A 21,137-nucleotide genomic window follows, 5' to 3' on the forward strand; every position below is an offset into this window, starting at 1 on the left:
GGGGGGGGTGGAGAGTGAGTGATTTAGAGAGAGAGAGTGGAAGAGGGAGAGGAAGGGAGAGAAGAAGATAGAGATAGAGGGAGGTAGAGAGAGATAAGGAGAGGGAAGGGGAGGTTGAGGTAGAGAGAGAGGTAGAGCGGTCGAGAGGAGGAGGAGGAGAAGGGGAGCTGAGACTACACCAGTAACAGCTGGCATGCAGCAGCAGTGTGGTGTTTCCAGTGTGATCTCCTCTCCCTGTGATATCCACCATCTGCCGTCTGCAAAACAACTCATTTATATCCCGTCACTTCCCGGGCCGCCTTTATCTATCAAGTGACCACTATGCAAATCACTCAGCTGCCTAATTACCAAACAATATGGACAACGGCTTTGCTTTTCATTATTTCCTCTCAGGCTTTTTCAGACAATGGCAATTATTGGAGTCATCCGGCTGTGAGGTTTTGGAAGCTGTCTGTCTGTCTGCCACCCTGCGAGGCGATAGTGTTGGGATGGGAGCTGACCGTGTAGCTTCATACTGCCTAATGGTGGTGGCCAGTTGATGCTGTGTCCTTTCTAACATGGGTCTGTGTGTCTGTGTGTTGGAGGGAGGACTTAGCTCAGCTAAATGCAACAGATATGATAAATACTAAAGAAGGTACGCCTGAATACCTTGATGGCCTTCGTCTGATCCTCTTATTTTTACTCCATAGCAGGTGAATTCATTACTGTCTGTCATTAACTCAGAAACAGGAAACTAAGGTCAAGTCAGCAAAATAACAAGTGAGTCTATGAGAGATGATATGTAGCGGAAGGAAGAAAGAGTTCAATGCTTCAGATAAGCACTACAATTAGAGATAAACATCAAATCTGCATCCCAAATGGCACTCTATTCCCTACACAGTGCAGTACTTTTGACCAGAGCCCTATGGGAAAAGGCTGCATTTTGGCACGCACAACAAGTATCGATTTGCCTGATAATGGTGGAAGTAGTGGGATCCTGTGTATTGGTGGAAATAAGGTGGCAGCCATGTGTGGAGCTGCTCCCAGTCAAAGGATCCCAACATGGTTTTCTTTTAGCTGACCCCGCCAGCCTGTCAGTTAGTCAGCCAGCCAGCCAGTCAGTCAGCCATTCTGAGTGGATGTGCTTATAGGCTCCAAAACAGTTTGGGATGTGTTCATTGGCTCCAGAACATTTTTAGGATGTGTTGATTGGCTTCAGGCAGATTCTGGTTCATACCTGTCTGGCAGGTGCAACCGCAGCGCTGACATTAACCTCTGAAATTATGGCATTAAAATGTCAAGGAATTAGAAAGTCAGATTGAAAGATAATCATTCATCTGACTAGGTGTCAGATTAGACTAGCTGATGGCTGCTGCTGTTACATGCGTTCGGGCTGTCCGGGCCGCCCTGGACGTGGTTGGCTAAGACAGGTGTCCGGGCCGTGGTTGGCTGAGGGCACAGTGACAGGTCTACTAGGCGCGCTGCTGGAACAGGAGTCCTACTGCAGCCTTGATGTCGATCCTGACAGCCTTCTCTTATGGAAAACATGACAGCAGCCCCCTGATACAGACCCTGCTGTGTCACTCAGACACAAACAGACAAATTATTCATCAGTGAGGCTGTTCCCCTGCAGACAGCCAATCACACAGCCTTCAGTTAGAAAGCCCATTACTGCCTATTGAAGGGACAAACAACATGGGGGGATGTGTGCTAGCCCAATGAAGGTGTTCTCCTAATGACAGCCAATCACACAGCCTCAGGTTAGAAAGCCCGTTACTGCCTATTGAAGAGATAAACAACATGAGGGGATGTGTGCTAGCCCAATGAAGGTGTTCTCCTGCAGACAGCCAATCACACAGCCTCCAGTTAGAAAGCCCATTGCTGCCTATTGAAGGGATAAACAACATGGGGGGGGATGTGTGCTAGCCCAATGAAGGTGTTCTCCTGCAGACAGCCAATCACACAGCCTCCAGTTAGAAAGCCCATTGCTGCCTATTGAAGGGATAAACAACATGGGGGGGATGTGTGCTAGCCCAATGAAGGTGTTCTCCTGCGACAGCCAATCACACAGCCTCCAGTTAGAAGGCCCGTTACTGCCTATTGAAGGGATAAACAACATGGGGGGATGTGTGCTAGCCCAATGAAGGTGTTCTCCTGCAGACAGCCAATCACACAGCCTCCAGTTAGAAAGCCCATTGCTGCCTATTGAAGAGATAAACAACATGGGGGGGATGTGTGCTAGCCCAATGAAGGTGTTCTCCTAATGACAGCCAATCACACAGCCTCCAGTTAGAAAGCCCATTGCTGCCTATTGAAGGGACAAACAACATGGGGGGATGTGTGCTAGCCCAATGAGGCTGTTCTCCTGCAGACAGCCAATCACACAGCCTCCAGTTAGAAAGCCCATTGCTGCCTATTGAAGGGATAAACAACATGGGGGGATGTGTGCTAGCCCAATGAAGGTGTCCTTGTGATGACAGAAGCTTTGAAGCTGCTTTCATTAATGCTTACTGCAGTCACCTAGCCATAGTAGCAGCTCTGGCATGCTAGTGTTTAAATAGTTGACCTCAACTATAAGAAGATCCCTTGATAAGCTATACATAACTTAAAAGACACAGATTCCTGGTGATGGTAGCTGTGGTTGTGACAACATTGTTAGAGACAAGCCGGTGTACTTCTACATACGGTAATTCACATGTCAACTCAGAGACGGTCATTCCCAGAGACCCTTCAGGCTAACTTCTGTCTGTGGTGGATTGCCTACAGCCAGTCCACACGGGCCCATCTCAAAGTCACCAATGACAATGGGGAATGTTAACTTCTTAACGTGTTAACTTCATAACCTCACATCAAGGTTTTAATAGTGTATGAAAGGATGGAATTCAAAATAATATATTTTGGCTTTGTGTGGGTGCGTGTAGTGCCTTGGTTAATGTTTGTTCTTAAATGTTTCTTGTAGACCCTTTAGAATTTAATTATGTGATAATCAACAACTACATACAGTCATCACACTTCCAGAGCAAAAGTCTGATCTCAACTACACAGAAAAACACAATCTATTAGTATGACCCAACCGTGTTGATTTTGTGTGTGGAGAATTCATTCTATGTGGGTGTTAAGGTGTTGATGAACAGGTGTTAGTTAGTTCCCACTTCCCAGGTATGATGAGTCAGTACTATACCACGTACTATACCTGTCTGTCTGTCTGTCTGTCCGTCCGTCGGCCCCCCCCGGTGATAACTGCTGATATACCTGTCTGTCTGTCCTTCCAGCCGCCCCCCGGTGATAGCTGCTGATAAACCTGTGTGTTCATCCAGGCAGGTTGGTTGTTGCTGGGAGCTATATCAGCAGATAGTTACACAATACGTGTCACTTATCAGCCAAAAGACAGGAAGGGCCTTAAAGCAGGCGGGTTGTAAATGAATGAACTGCCTGTTAAGTCTTCAGGATGGCTGTTTGAGATGCACGTGACTTTGTGATACACTGACCGCCAAGAGTATTAGAGCTATTAGCATGCTTTGGGATGGTTGGGGAAAACATGCTCTTCAGATCACCTTCAATCACTCTGCTCTCTCTCTCTCGCTCTCACTCTCTCTCTCTCACTCTCTCTCTCCCTGCTATTTTTCTCTCCCTTTCTCCCTGCGCTTTCTGCTCGCATTCTTTCTTTGCCTGTAGAAATAGAGCACCTTGTACACAGCCAAGGTTCTCCTGGAGAACCAAAAGAAGGAATTCTTCCGTACATTTTTCTGGAATAGAATGAATGGTCAGAAAAAAGGCTGATGTTTTCCACATGGCCCTCTGGTTCTTTCAGATCTCTGGCTCAGATTTCATTATGTGAACAGACTGGTGACCCTCACCCCAGCCCTCACCTAAAATAGCTATAATGGGACTAGGTTATTACTTGACTGACTGCATAGTAAAGAGCCACTGACTGATAATGGTTGCCAAATGTGTTCGCCGCCCAACGACTCACAGGAAACATTCACTGGCATTCCACGATGTTCAACTGACCAAGGGTCCTCACCTATCTGGTGCTATGCATGATGGGAAGTGACCCAGGTATTATGGGTAGACGGTCCTGGCTAAGAATCACCTTCTACCCAGAACACACTGCTTCCACTGTGGCATGTGGTTGCCAATGGAAGCTGTAGATACTGAGTGGTGTGTACTGTCTAGTGCTGTGTTTGATTTGTGTGTGCCTGCATGTGTGTGTGTTTGCTCTCTGCCTTTGTTCCAGGCACAATAACATGGATGTGGGGACTGCTGCAGTCCTAGCATTATGTCAATCCAGGTTAGCGTTAGTGTGGAGGGTCCCGGGATGGGGATGGGAATGGTTAACTGAAGCATGTTAATAGGGAAAGGGTTGTCTCTTCCATACTAACACTTGGATGACTCTGCAGGCGGAGGGGGGGAGGAAAGGGGGAGGAAGGGGGGAGGGGGAGCACCCAGGCGGATTGGGAGTGCACCCCTCTCCTCCCTCTACGACCACCCTTCTCGGAGGCATGGCTGAGTTGGGATTTGCTTGCATTGTCAAGTAACGCATTGACCCATCACTTTGATGAATATTGATAGTGACAGCAGGCCTCTCTCTCTTTCTCTCCTCTTCCTCTCTCTCATCTTTCTCCTCTCTGTCTCCCCCTCTCTCTATTATTTCTCTCCTCCCCTCTCCTCCCCCTTTCTCTATCTCTCTCTCTACCCTCTCCCCTGCTCTCCCTCTCTCTCTTCCTTTCTCCCCCTCTCTCTCCCCCTCCTTCCTGCTCACTCGCTCTCCCTCCCTCCCTCTCTCCCTCCCTCTCTCCCTCTCTCTCTTCCCCGCCTTCCTGCTGTCTCGCCCTCTCTCTCTCTCTCTCTCTCTCTCTCTCTCTCTCCCTTGCTCTCTCTATCCTCTCTCCCTCTCTCTCTCCCCCCGCCTTCCTGTTCGCTCTCCCTCTCTCACCCCCCCCTCTCTCCCTCGCCTTCCTGCTCGTTCTCTCTCTTTCTCTCTCTCTCTCTCTCTCTCTCTCTCTCTCTCTCTCTCTCTCTCTCTCTCTCTCTCTCTCTCTCTCTCTCTCTCTCTCTCTCTCTCTCTCTCTCCCCCCCCCTTGCTCTCTCTATTCTCCCTCTCTCCTCTCCCTATCTCCCTCCCTTTCCGTCTCTCCTCTCTCCTCAGGCGATGGAGAACCAGATTCTGATTGTTGGACAGACTCCGTCTCAGTTGCTCATTGAGCCACATCCTCCTCGCAGCTCGGCCATGCACCTGGTGAGACACACGGCATGCTGGAAAAATTCTCTCCACTGCGTCTCTGTCTATCTGTGTGCGTGTGTATCCATGCAAGTGTGTCTGTGTATGTGTGTGTGCGCGTTTGTGCTTTTATGTGTGTATGTGTTTGAATGTCTTTGTGGTTTGTGTGGCAGTCCCATCTCTCCATGGTGGGAGAGAGAATATTTTGCCAGTAGGTTTCTCTATGCTCTCTTCTCTACCATGTCCTCCACTCCCCATTTCAACTCCCCAGTCCCCATTGCTTCCAACATATTTCCAATGGCTCCATTGAGTGAGGAGTTGATGTGTCTATTGTGTAGAGCAGAGGGAAGAGTGCCCCCTACTGACCCAGTTCTACCACAGCTGTCTGACGTGTTGTGGGTTTAGTCCTTTTTGCTATCCCCATACAGTCAACTAAACTGAGCGCCACATTTTTGTAGTGCAAAATAGTTGTGCAAAGTACAAAAATGACCTACATTATTTAGCATTAGGAAAATGTTGTCCCGACTTTACTTGCAAGTGAAGTTACATGCAAATGGATGGACAACTCTTGTCCCTGATGTTTCATGTACTATAAACAACAATTCCATCTCATGTTTCTAACCCCTGTCTGTCTCTGTATTTGTGAATGTGTGTCTGCCAGACAGACATATGCCTATATGTCTGTATGTATGTCTGTCTGTCTGACTGACCATCAGACTGTCGGGGAGGTCCTCTTCCCCCTTCTCTTCCCCCTCCTCCCTCCCCTCTTCATCCTCCCTCCTGTCCTCCTCCCCCCTACCCTCTCCCCTCTTCCTCTTCCTCTTCCTCTTCCTCATCCCCCTCCTCTCCTGATTTTCTGTGTCTGAAACCTATTTAACCTCCACACTAATTACCTCTCTTCATTCTGTCCCCTTCTCTCTCCTCCTCCTCCTCCATCCCTCCATCCTCCACACTCCCTCTCTTCTACTCAATAGTGTTTCCTTCCCCAGAGTCCTCTGATGTTCAAGGACCAGATGCAGCAGGATGTGATCATGGTGTTGAAGTTCCCCTCCAACTCCCCGGTGACACATGTAGCAGCCAACACCCTGCCACACCTCTCTGTCCCTGCCGCTGTCACCGTCACCTGCAGCCGATTGTTCGCTGTCAACCGCTGGCACAACACTGTCGGTGAGGGTACTACACACACACAGAGGCCATAAAGCACAGACCAGAACACACATACCCTACCGTTTAAAGGTTTGGGGGTCACTTAGAAATGTCCTTGTTCTTGAAAGAGAAGCACATTTTTTCGTCCATTAAAATAACATCAAATTGATCAGAAATGCAGTATAGACATTGTTATTGTTGTAAATGACCTGTAATCGAACCCACAAGTGCTGATGCCCCAGATACTCAACTAGTCGAAAGAAGGCAAGTTTTATTGCTTCTTTAATTAGAACAACTGTTTTCAGCTGTGCTAACATAATTGCAAAAGGGTTTTCTAATGATCAATTAGCCTTTTAAAATGATAAACTTGGATTAGCTAACACATCGTGCCATTGGAACACAGGAGTGATGGTTGCTGATATTGGGTCTCTGTACCGTTTCCAGCTACAATAGTCATTTACAACATTAACCATGTCTACACTGTATTTCTGATCTATTTGATGTTATTTTAATGGACAAAAAAATGTGATTTTCTTTCAAAAACAAGGACATTTCTAAGTGACCCCAAACTATGAACGGTAGTGTACATGCGCGCGCACACACACACACACACACACACACACACACACACACACACACACACACACACACACACACACACACACACACACACACACACACACACACACACACACACACACACACACACACACACACACACACACACACACACACACACACACATATGCCAGAACACACATGCTCTTGTAAAACTAATTGCGTGTTCCACCACATGTGCTACCTACCACAGCAGTGGCCCTGTAAAACCCCTCCTTACCAACCAGGGCCTACACAGCCTGGGTCTGTAGCAGCCTGGGTCTGTAGCAGCCTGGGTCTGTAACAGCCTGGGTCTGTAGCAGCCAGGGTCTGTAACAGCCTGGGTCTGTAACAGCCTGGGTCTGTAGCAGCCAGGGTCTGTAACAGCCTGGGTCTGTAGCAGCCTGGGTCTGTAGCAGCCTGGGTCTGTAGCAGCCTGGGTCTGTAGCAGCCTGGGTCTGTAACAGTCTGGGTCTGTAACCGCCTGGGTCTGTAGCAGCCTGGGTCTGTAACAGCCTGAGTCTGGACAAACCATTTTAGGAGCCATAAGAGATAATTGTGTTACATAAACTTTGCACAGTGACAAGTCACGCCCCTGAGTGAGGTCAGAGAGCGTGTCAGCCTGATGGAACCGTCCTTTTGAACAAACTGGGTTAAGGATTAACATGTCAGACCAGAAAAACGTTGAGATGCAGCTGCACATTTAAAGTGGTCTGAACTTTGAATATCAACACAGGTAGAGATGATAAACTCACCTCTCGGACAATCACTGGTACGGCTGATTAGCTGTCCTAAGTAAAGTATCTTCGAAAGCAAATTTAAGTGGGACCATTCTACTAACGTTTCTCTGCTCAAACCATCATATTACGTTACTCTCACCACCTCATTGGGAACCATCGACCCGGCTGGCTAGCCTATCTTCAAAGAAGCATCTTCAGGAGTGAATGGAAGAAAAATCTATTGTAGTTCTGTTCAGGACTACACTGCAAGTCACCAGATACCGGAAACTACAGAGAAGAACAAAAAAAGAAGACTTGTTGGAACCATTTTGGAACAATCAGAGCCTTACAAGCTTGCCACGTAAAAGCCCAACCCCCTTTCCAAGGTCCGGTCCACCGAGAGAGATCCGATATATTACTATTATTATTATTATATATTATGTAAATACATTCATGATTTCTTGCTCAAAAAGGGTGGCGGTTCATGTGCAAAGTATATGATTACTGTAAGTGAGAGTAGTTTCTAAATGTACCAAGGTTAAGTGTCTCTGCCCATCTTTGCCCCCCATCCCTCCATCTCTTTTATAACAAGCAGCCATATTGTTGTCATTCCGCCAGGGACCTGTTTCTAGTGTATGTTTATCCTGTGTTACCATTTAATTAGCTAGTAAATAATTAATTAAATCAACTTGTGTTGTACTGAATAAGTAAGGCTCTGTTTTTTGCAGATGCAAGGAGGTTACGACAGAATAATGATATGATACAAGGTTATGATGAATAAGTTGACTGTTTTATAGACGTGATAGGTAAAGACCTTTCGAGTTTAATTTGGGAGATGGTAACTCTTTAAAGAACCGCTCTCATGGTGCCCCAGATCCTAGTGAGTTATTTGTTACACGATTCATTGAATAGGGTAACAATGAAACATATTTAGGTAATTAGATAAATAACAGTCATCAGGTTAATGTTAAAGTCAAGCCACGACAATATCTACCCACCCTGCTACACCCCTTGGTCAGGTAAAGAGCGACTGAGTGCTTCCACATGTTGGTCCTCAGGCATGTGTGAACAACATTACCCTCCAACGCTCCAAAGAAAAAAACACACCCACAAGCACGAAGGTACACACACACACACACACACACACACACACACACACACACACACACACACACACACACACACACACACACACACACACACACACACACACACACACACACACACACACACACACACACACACACACACACGCACACACACATTCACACGCACAAACACAAACACAAACACACACACACACATGCACACTTCTCAGGAACCAAACTCACCTCAGGATCAAGGGTCACCTGAAAGCTTACTGGGAAATTAGGCTGTAACTGCACCAGATTCTCTTCACACTTCCACATCTGTCACCGGAGCACACACACACACACACACACACACACACACACACACACACACACACACACACACACACACACACACACACACACACACACACACACACACACACACCGAGTTGAGGACCAGAGTAGAGCCTTACATTCTGTCGTTAAGGACCACAGCTGCAACTCCAATGTTCTTCTGTTGGAGAGAAGAAAAGGGTTCTGGGTTCCAACAATAATGAGCAGAATAATAAGGGCTTCATATTCCCAGCATACTGCTGTGTTTCTGCCCTCCAGGGGATCATAGCTCTTCTCAGCCTGACAGTCAGGAACAGAAATCAATAAGCTTCATGGAAACCTTCATGAACCAACCTCTAACCATGGAGCAGGTGTTCAGGGTGTGTGTATGTGTGTGCGTGCATACTTGTGTGTGTGTACCTGTTTGTGTGACATACATGTGAAATGTGTGTGTGTGTTTCCAGGTTTGAGAGGAGCGCCAGGTTACTCCCTGGAACAGGCCCACCACCTGCCCATAGAGATGGACCCTCTGATTGGTGAGTGTAACCCTCAGGCCAGGCCAGACCATTGTACTGAATACTGACCAAGATATCCCTCTGATTGGTGAGTGTAACCCTCAGGCCAGGCCAGACCATTGTACTGAATACTGACTAAGTTATCCCTCTGATTGGTGAGTGTAACCCTCAGGCCAGGCCAGACCATTGTACTGAATACTGACTAAGTTATCCCTCTGATTGGTGAGTGTAACCCTCAGGCCAGGCCAGACCATTGTACTGAATACTGACTAAGTTATCCCTCTGATTGGTGAGTGTAACCCTCAGGCCAGGCCAGACCATTGTACTGAATACTAACTAAGTTATCCCTCTGATTGGTGAGTGTAACCCTGAGGCCAGGCCAGACCATTGTACTGAATACTAACTAAGTTATCCCTCTGATTGGTGAGTGTAACCCTGAGGCCAGACCAGACCATTGTACTGAATACTGACCAAGTTATCCCTCTGATTGGTGAGTGTAACCCTGAGGCCAGACCAGACCAGACCATTGTACTGAATACTGACTAAGTTATCCCTCTGATTGTTGAGTGTAACCCTGAGGCCAGACCAGACCATTGTACTGAATACTGACCAAGTTATCCCTCTGATTGGTGAGTGTAACCCTCAGGCCAGACCGGACCATTGTACTGAATACTAACTAAGTTATCCCTCTGATTGGTGAGTGTAACCCTGAGGCCAGGCCAGACCATTGTACTGAATACTAACTAAGTTATCCCTCTGATTGGTGAGTGTAACCCTGAGGCCAGACCAGACCATTGTACTGAATACTAACTAAGTTATCCCTCTGATTGGTGAGTGTAACCCTGAGGCCAGGCCAGACCATTGTACTGAATACTAACTATGTTATCCCTCTGATTGGTGAGTGTAACCCTGAGGCCAGGCCAGACCATTGTACTGAATACTGACCAAGTTATCCCTCTGATTGGTGAGTGTAACCCTGAGGCCAGGCCAGACCATTGTACTGAATACTAACTAAGTTATCCCTCTGATTGGTGAGTGTAACCCTGAGGCCAGGCCAGACCATTGTACTGAATACTGACCAAGTTATCCCTCTGATTGGTGAGTGTAACCCTCAGGCCAGGCCAGACCATTGTACTGAATACTAACTAAGTTATCCCTCTGATTGGTGAGTGTAACCCTGAGGCCAGACCAGACCATTGTACTGAATACTAACTAAGTTATCCCTCTGATTGGTGAGTGTAACCCTGAGGCCAGGCCAGACCATTGTACTGAATACTAACTAAGTTATCCCTCTGATTGGTGAGTGTAACCCTCAGGCCAGGCCAGACCATTGTACTGAATACTGACCAAGTTATCCCTCTGATTGGTGAGTGTAACCCTGAGGCCAGACCAGACCATTGTACTGAATACTGACCAAGTTATCCCTCTGATTGGTGAGTGTAACCCTCAGGCCAGGCCAGACCATTGTACTGAATACTAACTAAGTTATCCCTCTGATTGGTGAGTGTAACCCTGAGGCCAGACCAGACCATTGTACTGAATACTGACCAAGTTATCCCTCTGATTGGTGAGTGTAACCCTGAGGCCAGACCAGACCATTGTACTGAATACTGACCAAGTTATCCCTCTGATTGGTGAGTGTAACCCTCAGGCCAGACCAGACCATTGTACTGAATACTGACCAAGTTATCCCTCTGATTGGTGAGTGTATCCCTCAGGCCAGACCAGACCATTGTACTGAATACTGACCAAGTTATCCCTCTGATTGGTGAGTGTAACCCTGAGGCCAGACCAGACCATTGTACTGAATACTAACTAAGTTATCCCTCTGTGTGGGTGTGTAGCCAACAACTCTGGGAGTAACAAGCGTCAGATCACAGACCTGGTGGATCAGAGCATCCAGATCAACACACACTGCTTTGTGGTTACCGCCGACAACCGCTACATCCTGGTCTGTGGCTTCTGGGACAAGAGTTTCAGAGTCTACTCCACCGAGACAGGTAATACTAACTACCATGGTACTACTCGCTACTATAGTACCACCATAATACTACTATACTACTGTAGTACTATACTACTACTATATTACACTGTACTACTTCCACACAGTAGGCCTAGACACAAAGGTTTAAATCATAATACTGTCTCTGTGCGGGTAAGCTGACCCAGATAATAGTACAGACCATATAATACTACTACCTTATTACTACTGTACGTCTACAATACTTTATATTGCTCTCTCTGTCCTGCAGGTAAGCTGACCCAGATAGTGTTTGGCCACTGGGACGTGGTGACGTGTCTGGCCCGGTCAGAGAGCTACATCGGGGGAGACTGCTACATCGTGTCAGGGTCCAGAGACGCTACTCTGCTACTGTGGTACTGGAGCGGACGACACCACATCATAGGAGACAACCCCAACAACAGTAAGTCTGAACACACACTCACACTCACATGCACACACACAAAAACAGACAGAGACAGACATACACAAACACACACACAGACACACACACAGTGTAACAGTCCTGTCCATGAGCTGAAGCCAGTAGTTGCCCTCTGTTCAAGGGTAGAGAGAGGAAGCTCTTCATATCAGCTCAAATGAATTACAGCACTTCGTCGTGGAGCTGTAGTTCATCAAGGTAGATTATTATATTAATAGAAGCATTCTTTGATCAGCAGTGAAAATGATGGTTTCCACTCTTGTTATGGAATGATGGACAGAGACAGGGAGCGGGGGTGATTCCAGATTGAATCAGTTGGACTGCCTTTTGATTTCTATAGGCGGGCCCGTTTTTTTCCTTCAACTGTTGTTAATGGTTTAATCGTTTTCGGCTGTGCTAACATAATTGCAAAAGTGTTTTCATTTAGCCTTGTAAAATGATCAACTTGGACTAGCTAACACAATGTGCCATCGGAACACAGGAGTGATGGTTGCTGATAATGGGCCTCTTGTACGACTATGTAGATATTCCATAAAAAATCAGCTGCTTCCAGCTGCAATAGTCATGTACCACATTAACAACGTCTATCTACACTGTATTTCTGATCTATTTGATGTTATTTTAATGGACAAAAAAATGTGCTTGTCTTTAAAAAAACATGGACATTTCTAAGTGACCCCAAACTTTTGAACAGTGTGTATGTAATGTTGATTTAATAAAAATCCACAATCAAAGGGCAAACAATTCACACAATGAAACAATGACTGTGTAAGATTTGGCGAGAGACAGCAGAGAACATTCAGTAGAGTTTAGTGCATGCCCCTCCTTCTTGTACTCAAGACAGATTATCTCAACACATTTAAGATGCTATTCACTGACAGACGCAACTCAATGTTCAGCCTGGCCTATAGCCGCGCACACTGCACCAATTCTGGCTTCGCAAATAAGCATAGGCTATTTAAAAAACAAGGAGCCAATGATGCTCTGTGGCTAAGTCAAGCTCTCTGGTAAGGACTTTTAAATGATTTTTATTTAGACAGGAGTAATGATATCATTTTTACGTTAGGGGAAGCCGGCCTCCGAACAGTGCACTGTGCACCCTGACAACTTTCCTTTCTAATGTTCAAGGGGCTGAAACCAGAGATCTGTATATAATGCCTTTCAACAAGTTTAGGTCTGCATATTGTGCCCATAGAAACGCATTGGGCTTCTTCCTCGCTGCAGAAACTAGCGGACGAAACAGCGCCACTCGGTCTTACTATATGTAGCCCATGTATCTGATGCTGTCTGGCCAGAAAAAGTATGACATGCCATAGTCCTTTTGTCCAGACAGCGTCAGATACAGTGCCTTGCGAATGTATTCGGGCCCCCTTGAACTTTGCGACCTTTTGCCACATTTCAGGCTTCAAACATAAAGATATAAAACTGTATTTTTTTGTGAAGAATCAACAACAAGTGGGACACAATCATGAAGTGGAACGACATTTATTGGATATTTCAAACTTTTTTAACAAATCAAAAACTGAAAAATTGGGCGTGCAAAATTATTCAGCCCCCTTAAGTTAATACTTTGTAGCGCCACCTTTTGCTGCGTTTACAGCTGTAAGTCGCTTGGGGTATGTCCCTATCAGTTTTGCACATCGAGAGACTGAATTTTTTTCCCATTCCTCCTTGCAAAACAGCTCAAGCTCAGTGAGGTTGGATGGAGAGCATTTGTGAACAGCAGTTTTCAGTTCTTTCCACAGATTCTCGATTGGATTCAGGTCTGGACTTTGACTTGGCCATTCTAACACCTGGATATGTTTATTTTTGAACCATTCCATTGTAGATTTTGCTTTATGTTTTGGATCATTGTCTTGTTGGAAGACAAATCTCCGTCCCAGGCTCAGGTCTTTTGCAGACTCCATCAGGTTTTCTTCCAGAATGGCTCCTAAATCCAGCCACAGGTGCATCTGGGACCGACATTGAGACTGTTAAATAGCTGAGTGGTTGCTGCCAACACACTGTCATTGACACTGACCCAACTCCAGCCATTTTAATAATGGGAATTGATGGAAATGATGTAAATATATCACTAGCCACTTTAAACAATGCTACCTTATATAATGTTATTACTATATTTGGCTCCATCCATCTTCCCATCAATTTTAACCATCTTCCCTGTCCCTGCTGAAGAAAAGCAGGCCCAAACCATGATGCTGCCACCACCATGTTTGACAGTGGGGATAGTGTGTTCAGGGTGATGAGCTGTGTTGCTTTTACGCCAAACATAACGTTTTGCATTGTTGCCAAAAAGTTCAATTTTGGTTTCATCTGACCAGAGCACCTTCTTCCACGTTTGGTGTGTCTCCCAGGTGGCTTGTGGCAAACTTTAAACAACACTTTTTATGGATATCTTTAAGAAATGGCTTTCTTCTTGCCACTCTTCCATAAAGGCCAGATTTGTGCAATATACGACTGATTGTTGTCCTATGGACAGAGTATTCAGCCCCTTTACTTTCAGTGCAGCAAACTCTCTCCAGAAGTTCAGTGAGGATCTCTGAATGATCCAATGTTGACCTAAATGACTAATGATGATAAATACAATCCACCTGTGTGTAATCAAGTCTCCGTATAAATGCACCTGCACTGTGATAGTCTCAGAGGTCTGTTAAAAGCGCAGAGAGCGTCATGAAGAACAAGGAACACACCAGGCAGGTCCGAGATACTGTTGTGAAGAAGTTTAAAGCCGGATTTGGATACAAAAAGATTTCCCAAATCGTGGTCTACACATACAGAGACAGAGGGGTGGTGTTTTGCTCACTCAGGTGCTTTATCTGAGATTAATGCATCTTTCTGTCGGTGCGCATCTCAGTCAAATAAATTATCATTATTTCAATATTTTATTTAGTCGGGGAAGGGCGGGCCAGGCCCCCTGGGGCCCGCACATAACACTGGTGTGTGTCACTTGCGTTCCAGTAAATACTCCAGATGTCTTGCTATTCAGCTCCAGAGTGTGATTTGATTTCTGCTGCTCTTCTCACTTAGTTCCTCATACTCACTAATTATCTGTGTTCAAAACAACCACTTCTGGTGTGTGTGTGTGTGTGTGTGTGTGTGTGTGTGTGTGTGTGTGTGTGTGTGTGTGTGTGTGTGTGTGTGTGTGTGTGTGTGTGTGTGTGTGTGTGTGTGTGTGTGTGTGTGTGTGTGTGTGTGTGTGTGTGTGTGTGTGTGTGTGTGTTCATATATATAATGTATGTGTGTGCTGTGCATGAACTGGTGTCACATGAGGCTGTGGTTGAGGTGAGTGTTTTTCTCATTATCTTACTGAAGATAATTAAGAATTTCAGCTTGGTTTGTTCCAATTAATAGAGGGTGCTGCAGCACTATACTGCAGGAGAAAACACTCCCATGGTACACACACACACCCACACCCACACACACAATGCTTACTGTACTGTGCACCTTCCCTAACAAAGGAAGGTTTCTTCTATGGAGAACTTTAACTAATCAATCAAACCAGGATGTTTGATATCAGTTTTTTCAGTGAACATTTAATAAGTTATTCACTATAGATGAAACACATAGTGGTCTTCAGTAGCTACCTACAGTACCAGTCAAAAGTTTGGACACAACTAGTCATTCAAGGGTTTTTCTTTTTTTTCTTTTTTCTAAATTGTAAAATAATAGTTTAGACATCAAAACTATGAAATAACACATATGGAGTCATGTAGTAACCAAAAGTGTTAAACAAATTAAAATATATTTTAGATTTTGCCTTGATGACAGCTTTGCACACTCTTAGTATTCTCTCAACCAGCTTCACCTGTAATGCTTTTCCAAAAGTCTTGAAGGAGTTCCTACATATCATCTTCACTTGTTGGCTGCTTTTCCTTCACACTGCTGTCCAAGTCATCCCGAACCATCTCAATTGGGTTGAGGTCAGGTGATTGTGGAGGAAAAGTCATCTGATGCAGCACTCCGTCACTCTCCTTCTTGGTCAAATAACCCTTACACCGCCTGGAGGTGTGTTTTGGGTCATTGTCCTGTTGAAAAACAAATGATAGTTCCACTAAGTGCAAACCAGATGGGATGGCGTATCACTGCAGAATGCTGTTTTAGCCATGCTGGTTAAGTGTGCCTTGAATTCTAAATAAATCACAGACAGTGTCACCAGCAAAGCACCATCTCACCTCCTCCTCTATGCTTCATGGTGGGAACCACACATGCGGAGATCATCCATTCACCTACTCTGCTGGGGCGGCAGGGTAGCCTAGTGGTTAGAGCAGTGGTTCTTAACCTTGTTGGAGGTACTGAACCCCAACAGTTTCATATGCGCATTCACCGAACCCTTCTTAATTGAAAAAAAAAATCAAATCAAATCAAATCAAATTTATTTATATAGCCCTTCGTTTCAAAGTGCTGTACAGAAACCCAGCCTAAAACCCCAAACAGCAAACAATGCAGGTGTAAAAGCACTACACTCCATGAGACTTTTGAAACATGCAGGGCTTGACATTAACCTGTTTATCCAAATCTAATTCAAAACATAGGTATATATTTGACTGGTGCACAAAATGAACCGTGCATCAACATCACTGTTTTCAAAGAACAAAATCATCAAAACATTTTCACACAGATTATCATTTTCACAAAAACAAAAACATAATAATGAATATTTACTGCAAATCAGTGTGACTTCTGCTGTTGCCTTTCAGAGACCAGTTCAGAAATGCGTTCACCTTGGCAAGTGCCACTCTCATGTCATTTTCGCAACAAAGTCTGTTCCTTTTCTTCGTTTTTTATGTCCAGCATCCTCGAAAAGGATTGCTCGCAAAAGATATGTTGTAACAAACGGTATGAAAATCTCCAGAGCTTTCTTAGCAATAACAGGGTAACCATTTGTTGACACCAAAACGTTGAAAGCGTTGTTGTTCTGAAGAGTTGCTGTTGAACCTGGCTCTGCTGAATTTCAATGATTTCATCGAGGTATTCATCATTGACATCTGTTGTCTCAACACTAAACGTGAACGGCTGTCTCACCCATGCTGGATATGACTCTCTTGTAGGGAAGTATCCGTCGAAAGACTTTGCAAGCTCATCTAAGTGCGTGGCTATTGCTTGCTTCAGTTCAGCGGGTACAGAAATGTCTCTGATTCCAGATACATCTTCGATCTTACTTACACAGTCGTCCAGCAGGGGAAAGTTTGCAAAGTTATTGTTCTCTGTTCGTCGTTTCCATAACGGTAGCTTTTTTTGAAAAGCCTTCAGGTTTTCCTCCGCTTCGATGATGTTGACTCCACCGCCCTGCATCTTTTGATTGAGATGATTGAGAGCTGCGAAGATATCGGCCATGTACGCTAAAATGAGAATGAACTCAGAATTTTTGAAGCAATCTGCATGACAATGTTGGTGCTCTTGCAAAAACAGGGCTAATTCCACACGCACGGCAAAAACACGATTCAGCACCTGTCCCCGGGATAACCACCTAACGTTAGAATGGTACAGAAGTACCTCGAATTCAGAGCCCATTTCTTTACACAGCTCACTGAAGATGCGATGCCGCAGAGCACTAGTTCCATAGTTCACGCATTCCACTACAATTTTTAATACTTCTGCCAGTTTTGGAGGCAAGGTTTTTGTTGCCAACGCATGCCTGTGCAGAATACAATGCGTAACAATGATGTGTGGTGCATCGGCTTTCACTAGCGCACCAAAACCAGACTTTCTTCCCAGCATGACTGGAGCTCCATCCGAACAAACTGCAGAAACCATATCCCACGAAAGATTGTTGTCTTTGAAGAAGTCATCCACAAGTTTCTTCACATCGGCTGCCTTAGTTGTTGTTGTAAGAGGCTTACAAAATAAAAATTCTTCTTTTATCACGTCGTCTTTCACGTAGCGCACGAATACAGCAAGCTGGCTTAGATTGGAAACGTCTGTGGTCTCGTCGAGTTGAAGGCTGAATTTTGCCGGGCTTGAAATCAGATCTGCAACTTTGAGCCAAGATGTCTTTGCTCATGTCCTCTATTCTGTCGCTGATGGTGTCATTTGAAAGAGAAATTTGGGATAACTTAACTCTTTTCCCAGCATGATATTCGCCATCTTCAACACAGCTGGTTTTATGAGTGTTTCACCAATGGTGTGTGGTTTGCCCTGCTTTGCGATCAGGTAAGCAACCGTTTGCTGTGAGGATCGGTTTGTTGATGGGTACAAAGCCGAGAACAGGCAGAGTAGCCTTTTCATCGAATCTGGCTCTCTTCACCTTGAATTCAGCGAGTGTTGTGTTCTTGTATTTTCCATCTCCATGCAGCTTAAGGAAGTGTTCTCTTAGTTTTGCCGGTGCTAGACTAGAATTGCTCAACTTGGCATTGCAAATCATGCAGTTAGGACATTGACTCCCATCACGCTCGGTTATACATGTAAATCCATATTGTACATATTCGTCCGACCACTTTCTTTTTTTGCTCGACATAGTAAGTATGAAGGGATTAAAATATTAAGAAAGAAATCACAAGACATACCATCACCACAGTCACAAACTGAGCGCGCCAAATTCCCTGCAGCACAGATAGGCCAAGTGATGTAGCGTGATCACCTGCAGCCAATGATGGCCAAGCGGAGCGGGTCATCACGAATCATATGAATCGGATGTTTGTCTTGACCTCCGCCGAACCCCTGAGACTGACTCACCGAACCCCTGGGGTTCGATCGAACCCAGGTTAAGAACCACTGGGTTAGAGCGTTGGTGTCAGGATTTGGCCAGGGTTGTTCCGGTTTTTGGTCACTAGATGCCCCCATTGTGCCTTTTGACCTTTTGTTTTCCCTTGATCCCCATTATTATTTGCACCTGTGCCTCGTTTCCCCTGATTGTATTTAAACCCTTTTGTTTTCCTCTGTTCTTTGCTCTGTGTTTGTATGTTAGCACCCAGCCCTAGTACTCTGAGAACTCTTGTTGATCCCGGTGGACTCTCTTGTGGAATTCTGTTTTTTGTTCTTGTTTGTTTGTTTTTTTGAGTATCTTTTGAGGCTTTTTGTGCTTTACCTTGCACCTTGTGGATTTACCTTTTTTTGTCTTGGAGGATTACATTTGTTCTTGTAGGATTCCTTTTGAGGTTGTGGAGTTACATGTTTTCCTGAAGAACTTCACTTTTTACTTCATTAAATACACCGTCTCAAGTACTGCTGTGTCTGCCTCATCTTCTGGGTTCTGCCGACTATTCGTGGCTCAGTTGGTTAAGTGACTGTTTCTCACTCCGGAGACCCGGGTTCGTAACCAGGTCCTGACAGTTGGACTAGTAACCGGAAGGTTGCAAGTTCAAACCCCTGAGCTGACAAGGTACAACAAATCTGTCATTCTGCCCCTGAACAGGCAGTTAACCCGCTGTTCCTAGGCCGTCATTGAAAATAAGAATTTGTTCTTAACTGACTTGCCTGGTTAAATAAAGGTAAAATAAAATAAATAAAAAAATCTCACAAAGACACAGCGGTTGGAACCAAAAATCTCCAATTTGGACTCATTACACCAAAAGACAGATTTCTACCAGTCTAATGTCCATTGCTCATGTTTCTTGGCCCAAGCAAGTCTCTTATTTTTGGTGTCCTTTAGTAGTGGTTTCTTTGCAGCAATTCGACCATGAGGGCCTGACTCAGTCTCCTCTGAACAGTTGATGTTGAGATGTGTCTGTTACTTGAACTCCGTGAAGCATTTATTGGGGCTGCAATTTCTGAGGCTGGTAATTCTAATGAACTTATCCTCTGCTGCAGCAGAGTTAACGCTGTGTCTTCCTTTTCTGTGGCGGTCCTCATGAGAGACAGTTTCATCATAGCGCAAGATGGTTTTTGCGACTGCACTTGAAGAAACGTTCAAAGTTCTTGATATTTTGGCTGACCTTCATGTCTTAACGTAGGGATGGACTGTCATTTTCTCTTTGCTTTTTGAGCTGTTCATGCTATAATATGGACTTGGTCTTTTACCAAATAGGGCTATCTTCTGTATACCACCCGTACCTTGTCACAACACAAGGGATTGGCTCAAACGCATTCAATTCCACAAATGAACTTTTAACAAGGCACACATGTTTAAGTGAAATGCATTCCAGGTGACCACCTCATGAAGCTGGTTCTGAGAATGCCAAGAGTGTGCAAAGCTGTCATCAAGGCAAAAGGTGGCTACCTTGAAGAATCTCAAATTTAAAATACATTTTGATTTGGTTACTACATGATTCCATATGCGTTATTTCATAGTTTTAATGTCTTCACTATTATTCTACAATGTAGAAAATAGTTTTAAAAATTAAGAAATGAGTATGAACGAGTATGAACGAGTATGAACGAGTATGAACGAGTATGCGTGTCCAAACTTTTGACTGGTACTGTATTTGAGCTATTTAGTTGTATTATTAATAAAGCAGTTAATCATAATTTCCGATACAATTTTAAGATGAACAACAATACTTTTTGTCAGACTTCAGTTCACAGCAATCTAGGTAGAAGAGTATTATATGACTCATGTATGACAGAGTTGAAGATGTTGTAACCCTTGGCAGGAAGAGGACAGTGCCCTCTAATGTACACCAGCCTGCATGTGTCCTTAAACACCTCAGGCCTCATTTATCAAAGGTCCGTGCCCAGTCAGCCCACAGAAAAGACTAAAGCTTGCCTGCGCCAGTTTTCCCACAAAGGTGTTTTATCAACATTTATCAATGTTGAACTTGATGGGAAACTTTGCTTATCTCCATGCAACTATCAGATCATGAGTATTCACCACGTCTAGTGGTTGATAAACTGCAGTGCAAGCAAATATTGTTCTTTTGAGGGAAATGGAGGCGTTTGATACACAGGAATGATAATAATGGTAGGCTAATAAAAACATTAAAACATATGCCTAATGATAAAACAGATGCATTTTCCATTGGTAAGGAGATCTCATGTAGACTTTTATTCCCGCTACAAAACACATATTAGGCTACCATTTATCCGTTGCTCAGAATTTGTTGAGAAATGTACGCATTCTTGATAAATGAGGCCCCTGGTCATTAACATGACTTCCAGCTCAATCCCCCACCTGCTTCTCAGGCCCAGCCCGGCCCATACCACTGCAATGTGAGGCAGGGTGGGGAGGTTGTGTTGGC

General features: G+C 44.8%; 1 protein-coding gene across 8 annotated transcripts in view; it reads left to right on the plus strand.

The window, feature by feature from the left end:
• The window catches only part of LOC123992838 (neurobeachin-like), a 342,421-nt gene that overhangs the window by 313,673 nt on the left and 7,611 nt on the right, over positions 1–21,137 (plus strand). For 5 of the 8 annotated variants that reach the window (XM_046294393.1, XM_046294397.1, XM_046294394.1 and 2 more), the window contains 5 exons: positions 5,129–5,218; positions 6,175–6,367; positions 9,533–9,604; positions 11,428–11,583; positions 11,836–12,006. In XM_046294393.1, coding sequence (XP_046150349.1) covers positions 5,129–5,218; positions 6,175–6,367; positions 9,533–9,604; positions 11,428–11,583; positions 11,836–12,006 — 682 coding nt within the window. The remainder of the gene's footprint in view (positions 1–5,128; positions 5,219–6,174; positions 6,368–9,532; positions 9,605–11,427; positions 11,584–11,835; positions 12,007–21,137) is intronic. The other 3 variants (XM_046294395.1, XM_046294398.1, XM_046294401.1) reach the window with 1 other exon arrangement.

This window comes from Oncorhynchus gorbuscha, linkage group LG13 (genome assembly GCF_021184085.1).
Source record: "Oncorhynchus gorbuscha isolate QuinsamMale2020 ecotype Even-year linkage group LG13, OgorEven_v1.0, whole genome shotgun sequence".
In the NCBI taxonomy this organism is placed as follows: Eukaryota; Metazoa; Chordata; class Actinopteri; order Salmoniformes; family Salmonidae; genus Oncorhynchus; species Oncorhynchus gorbuscha.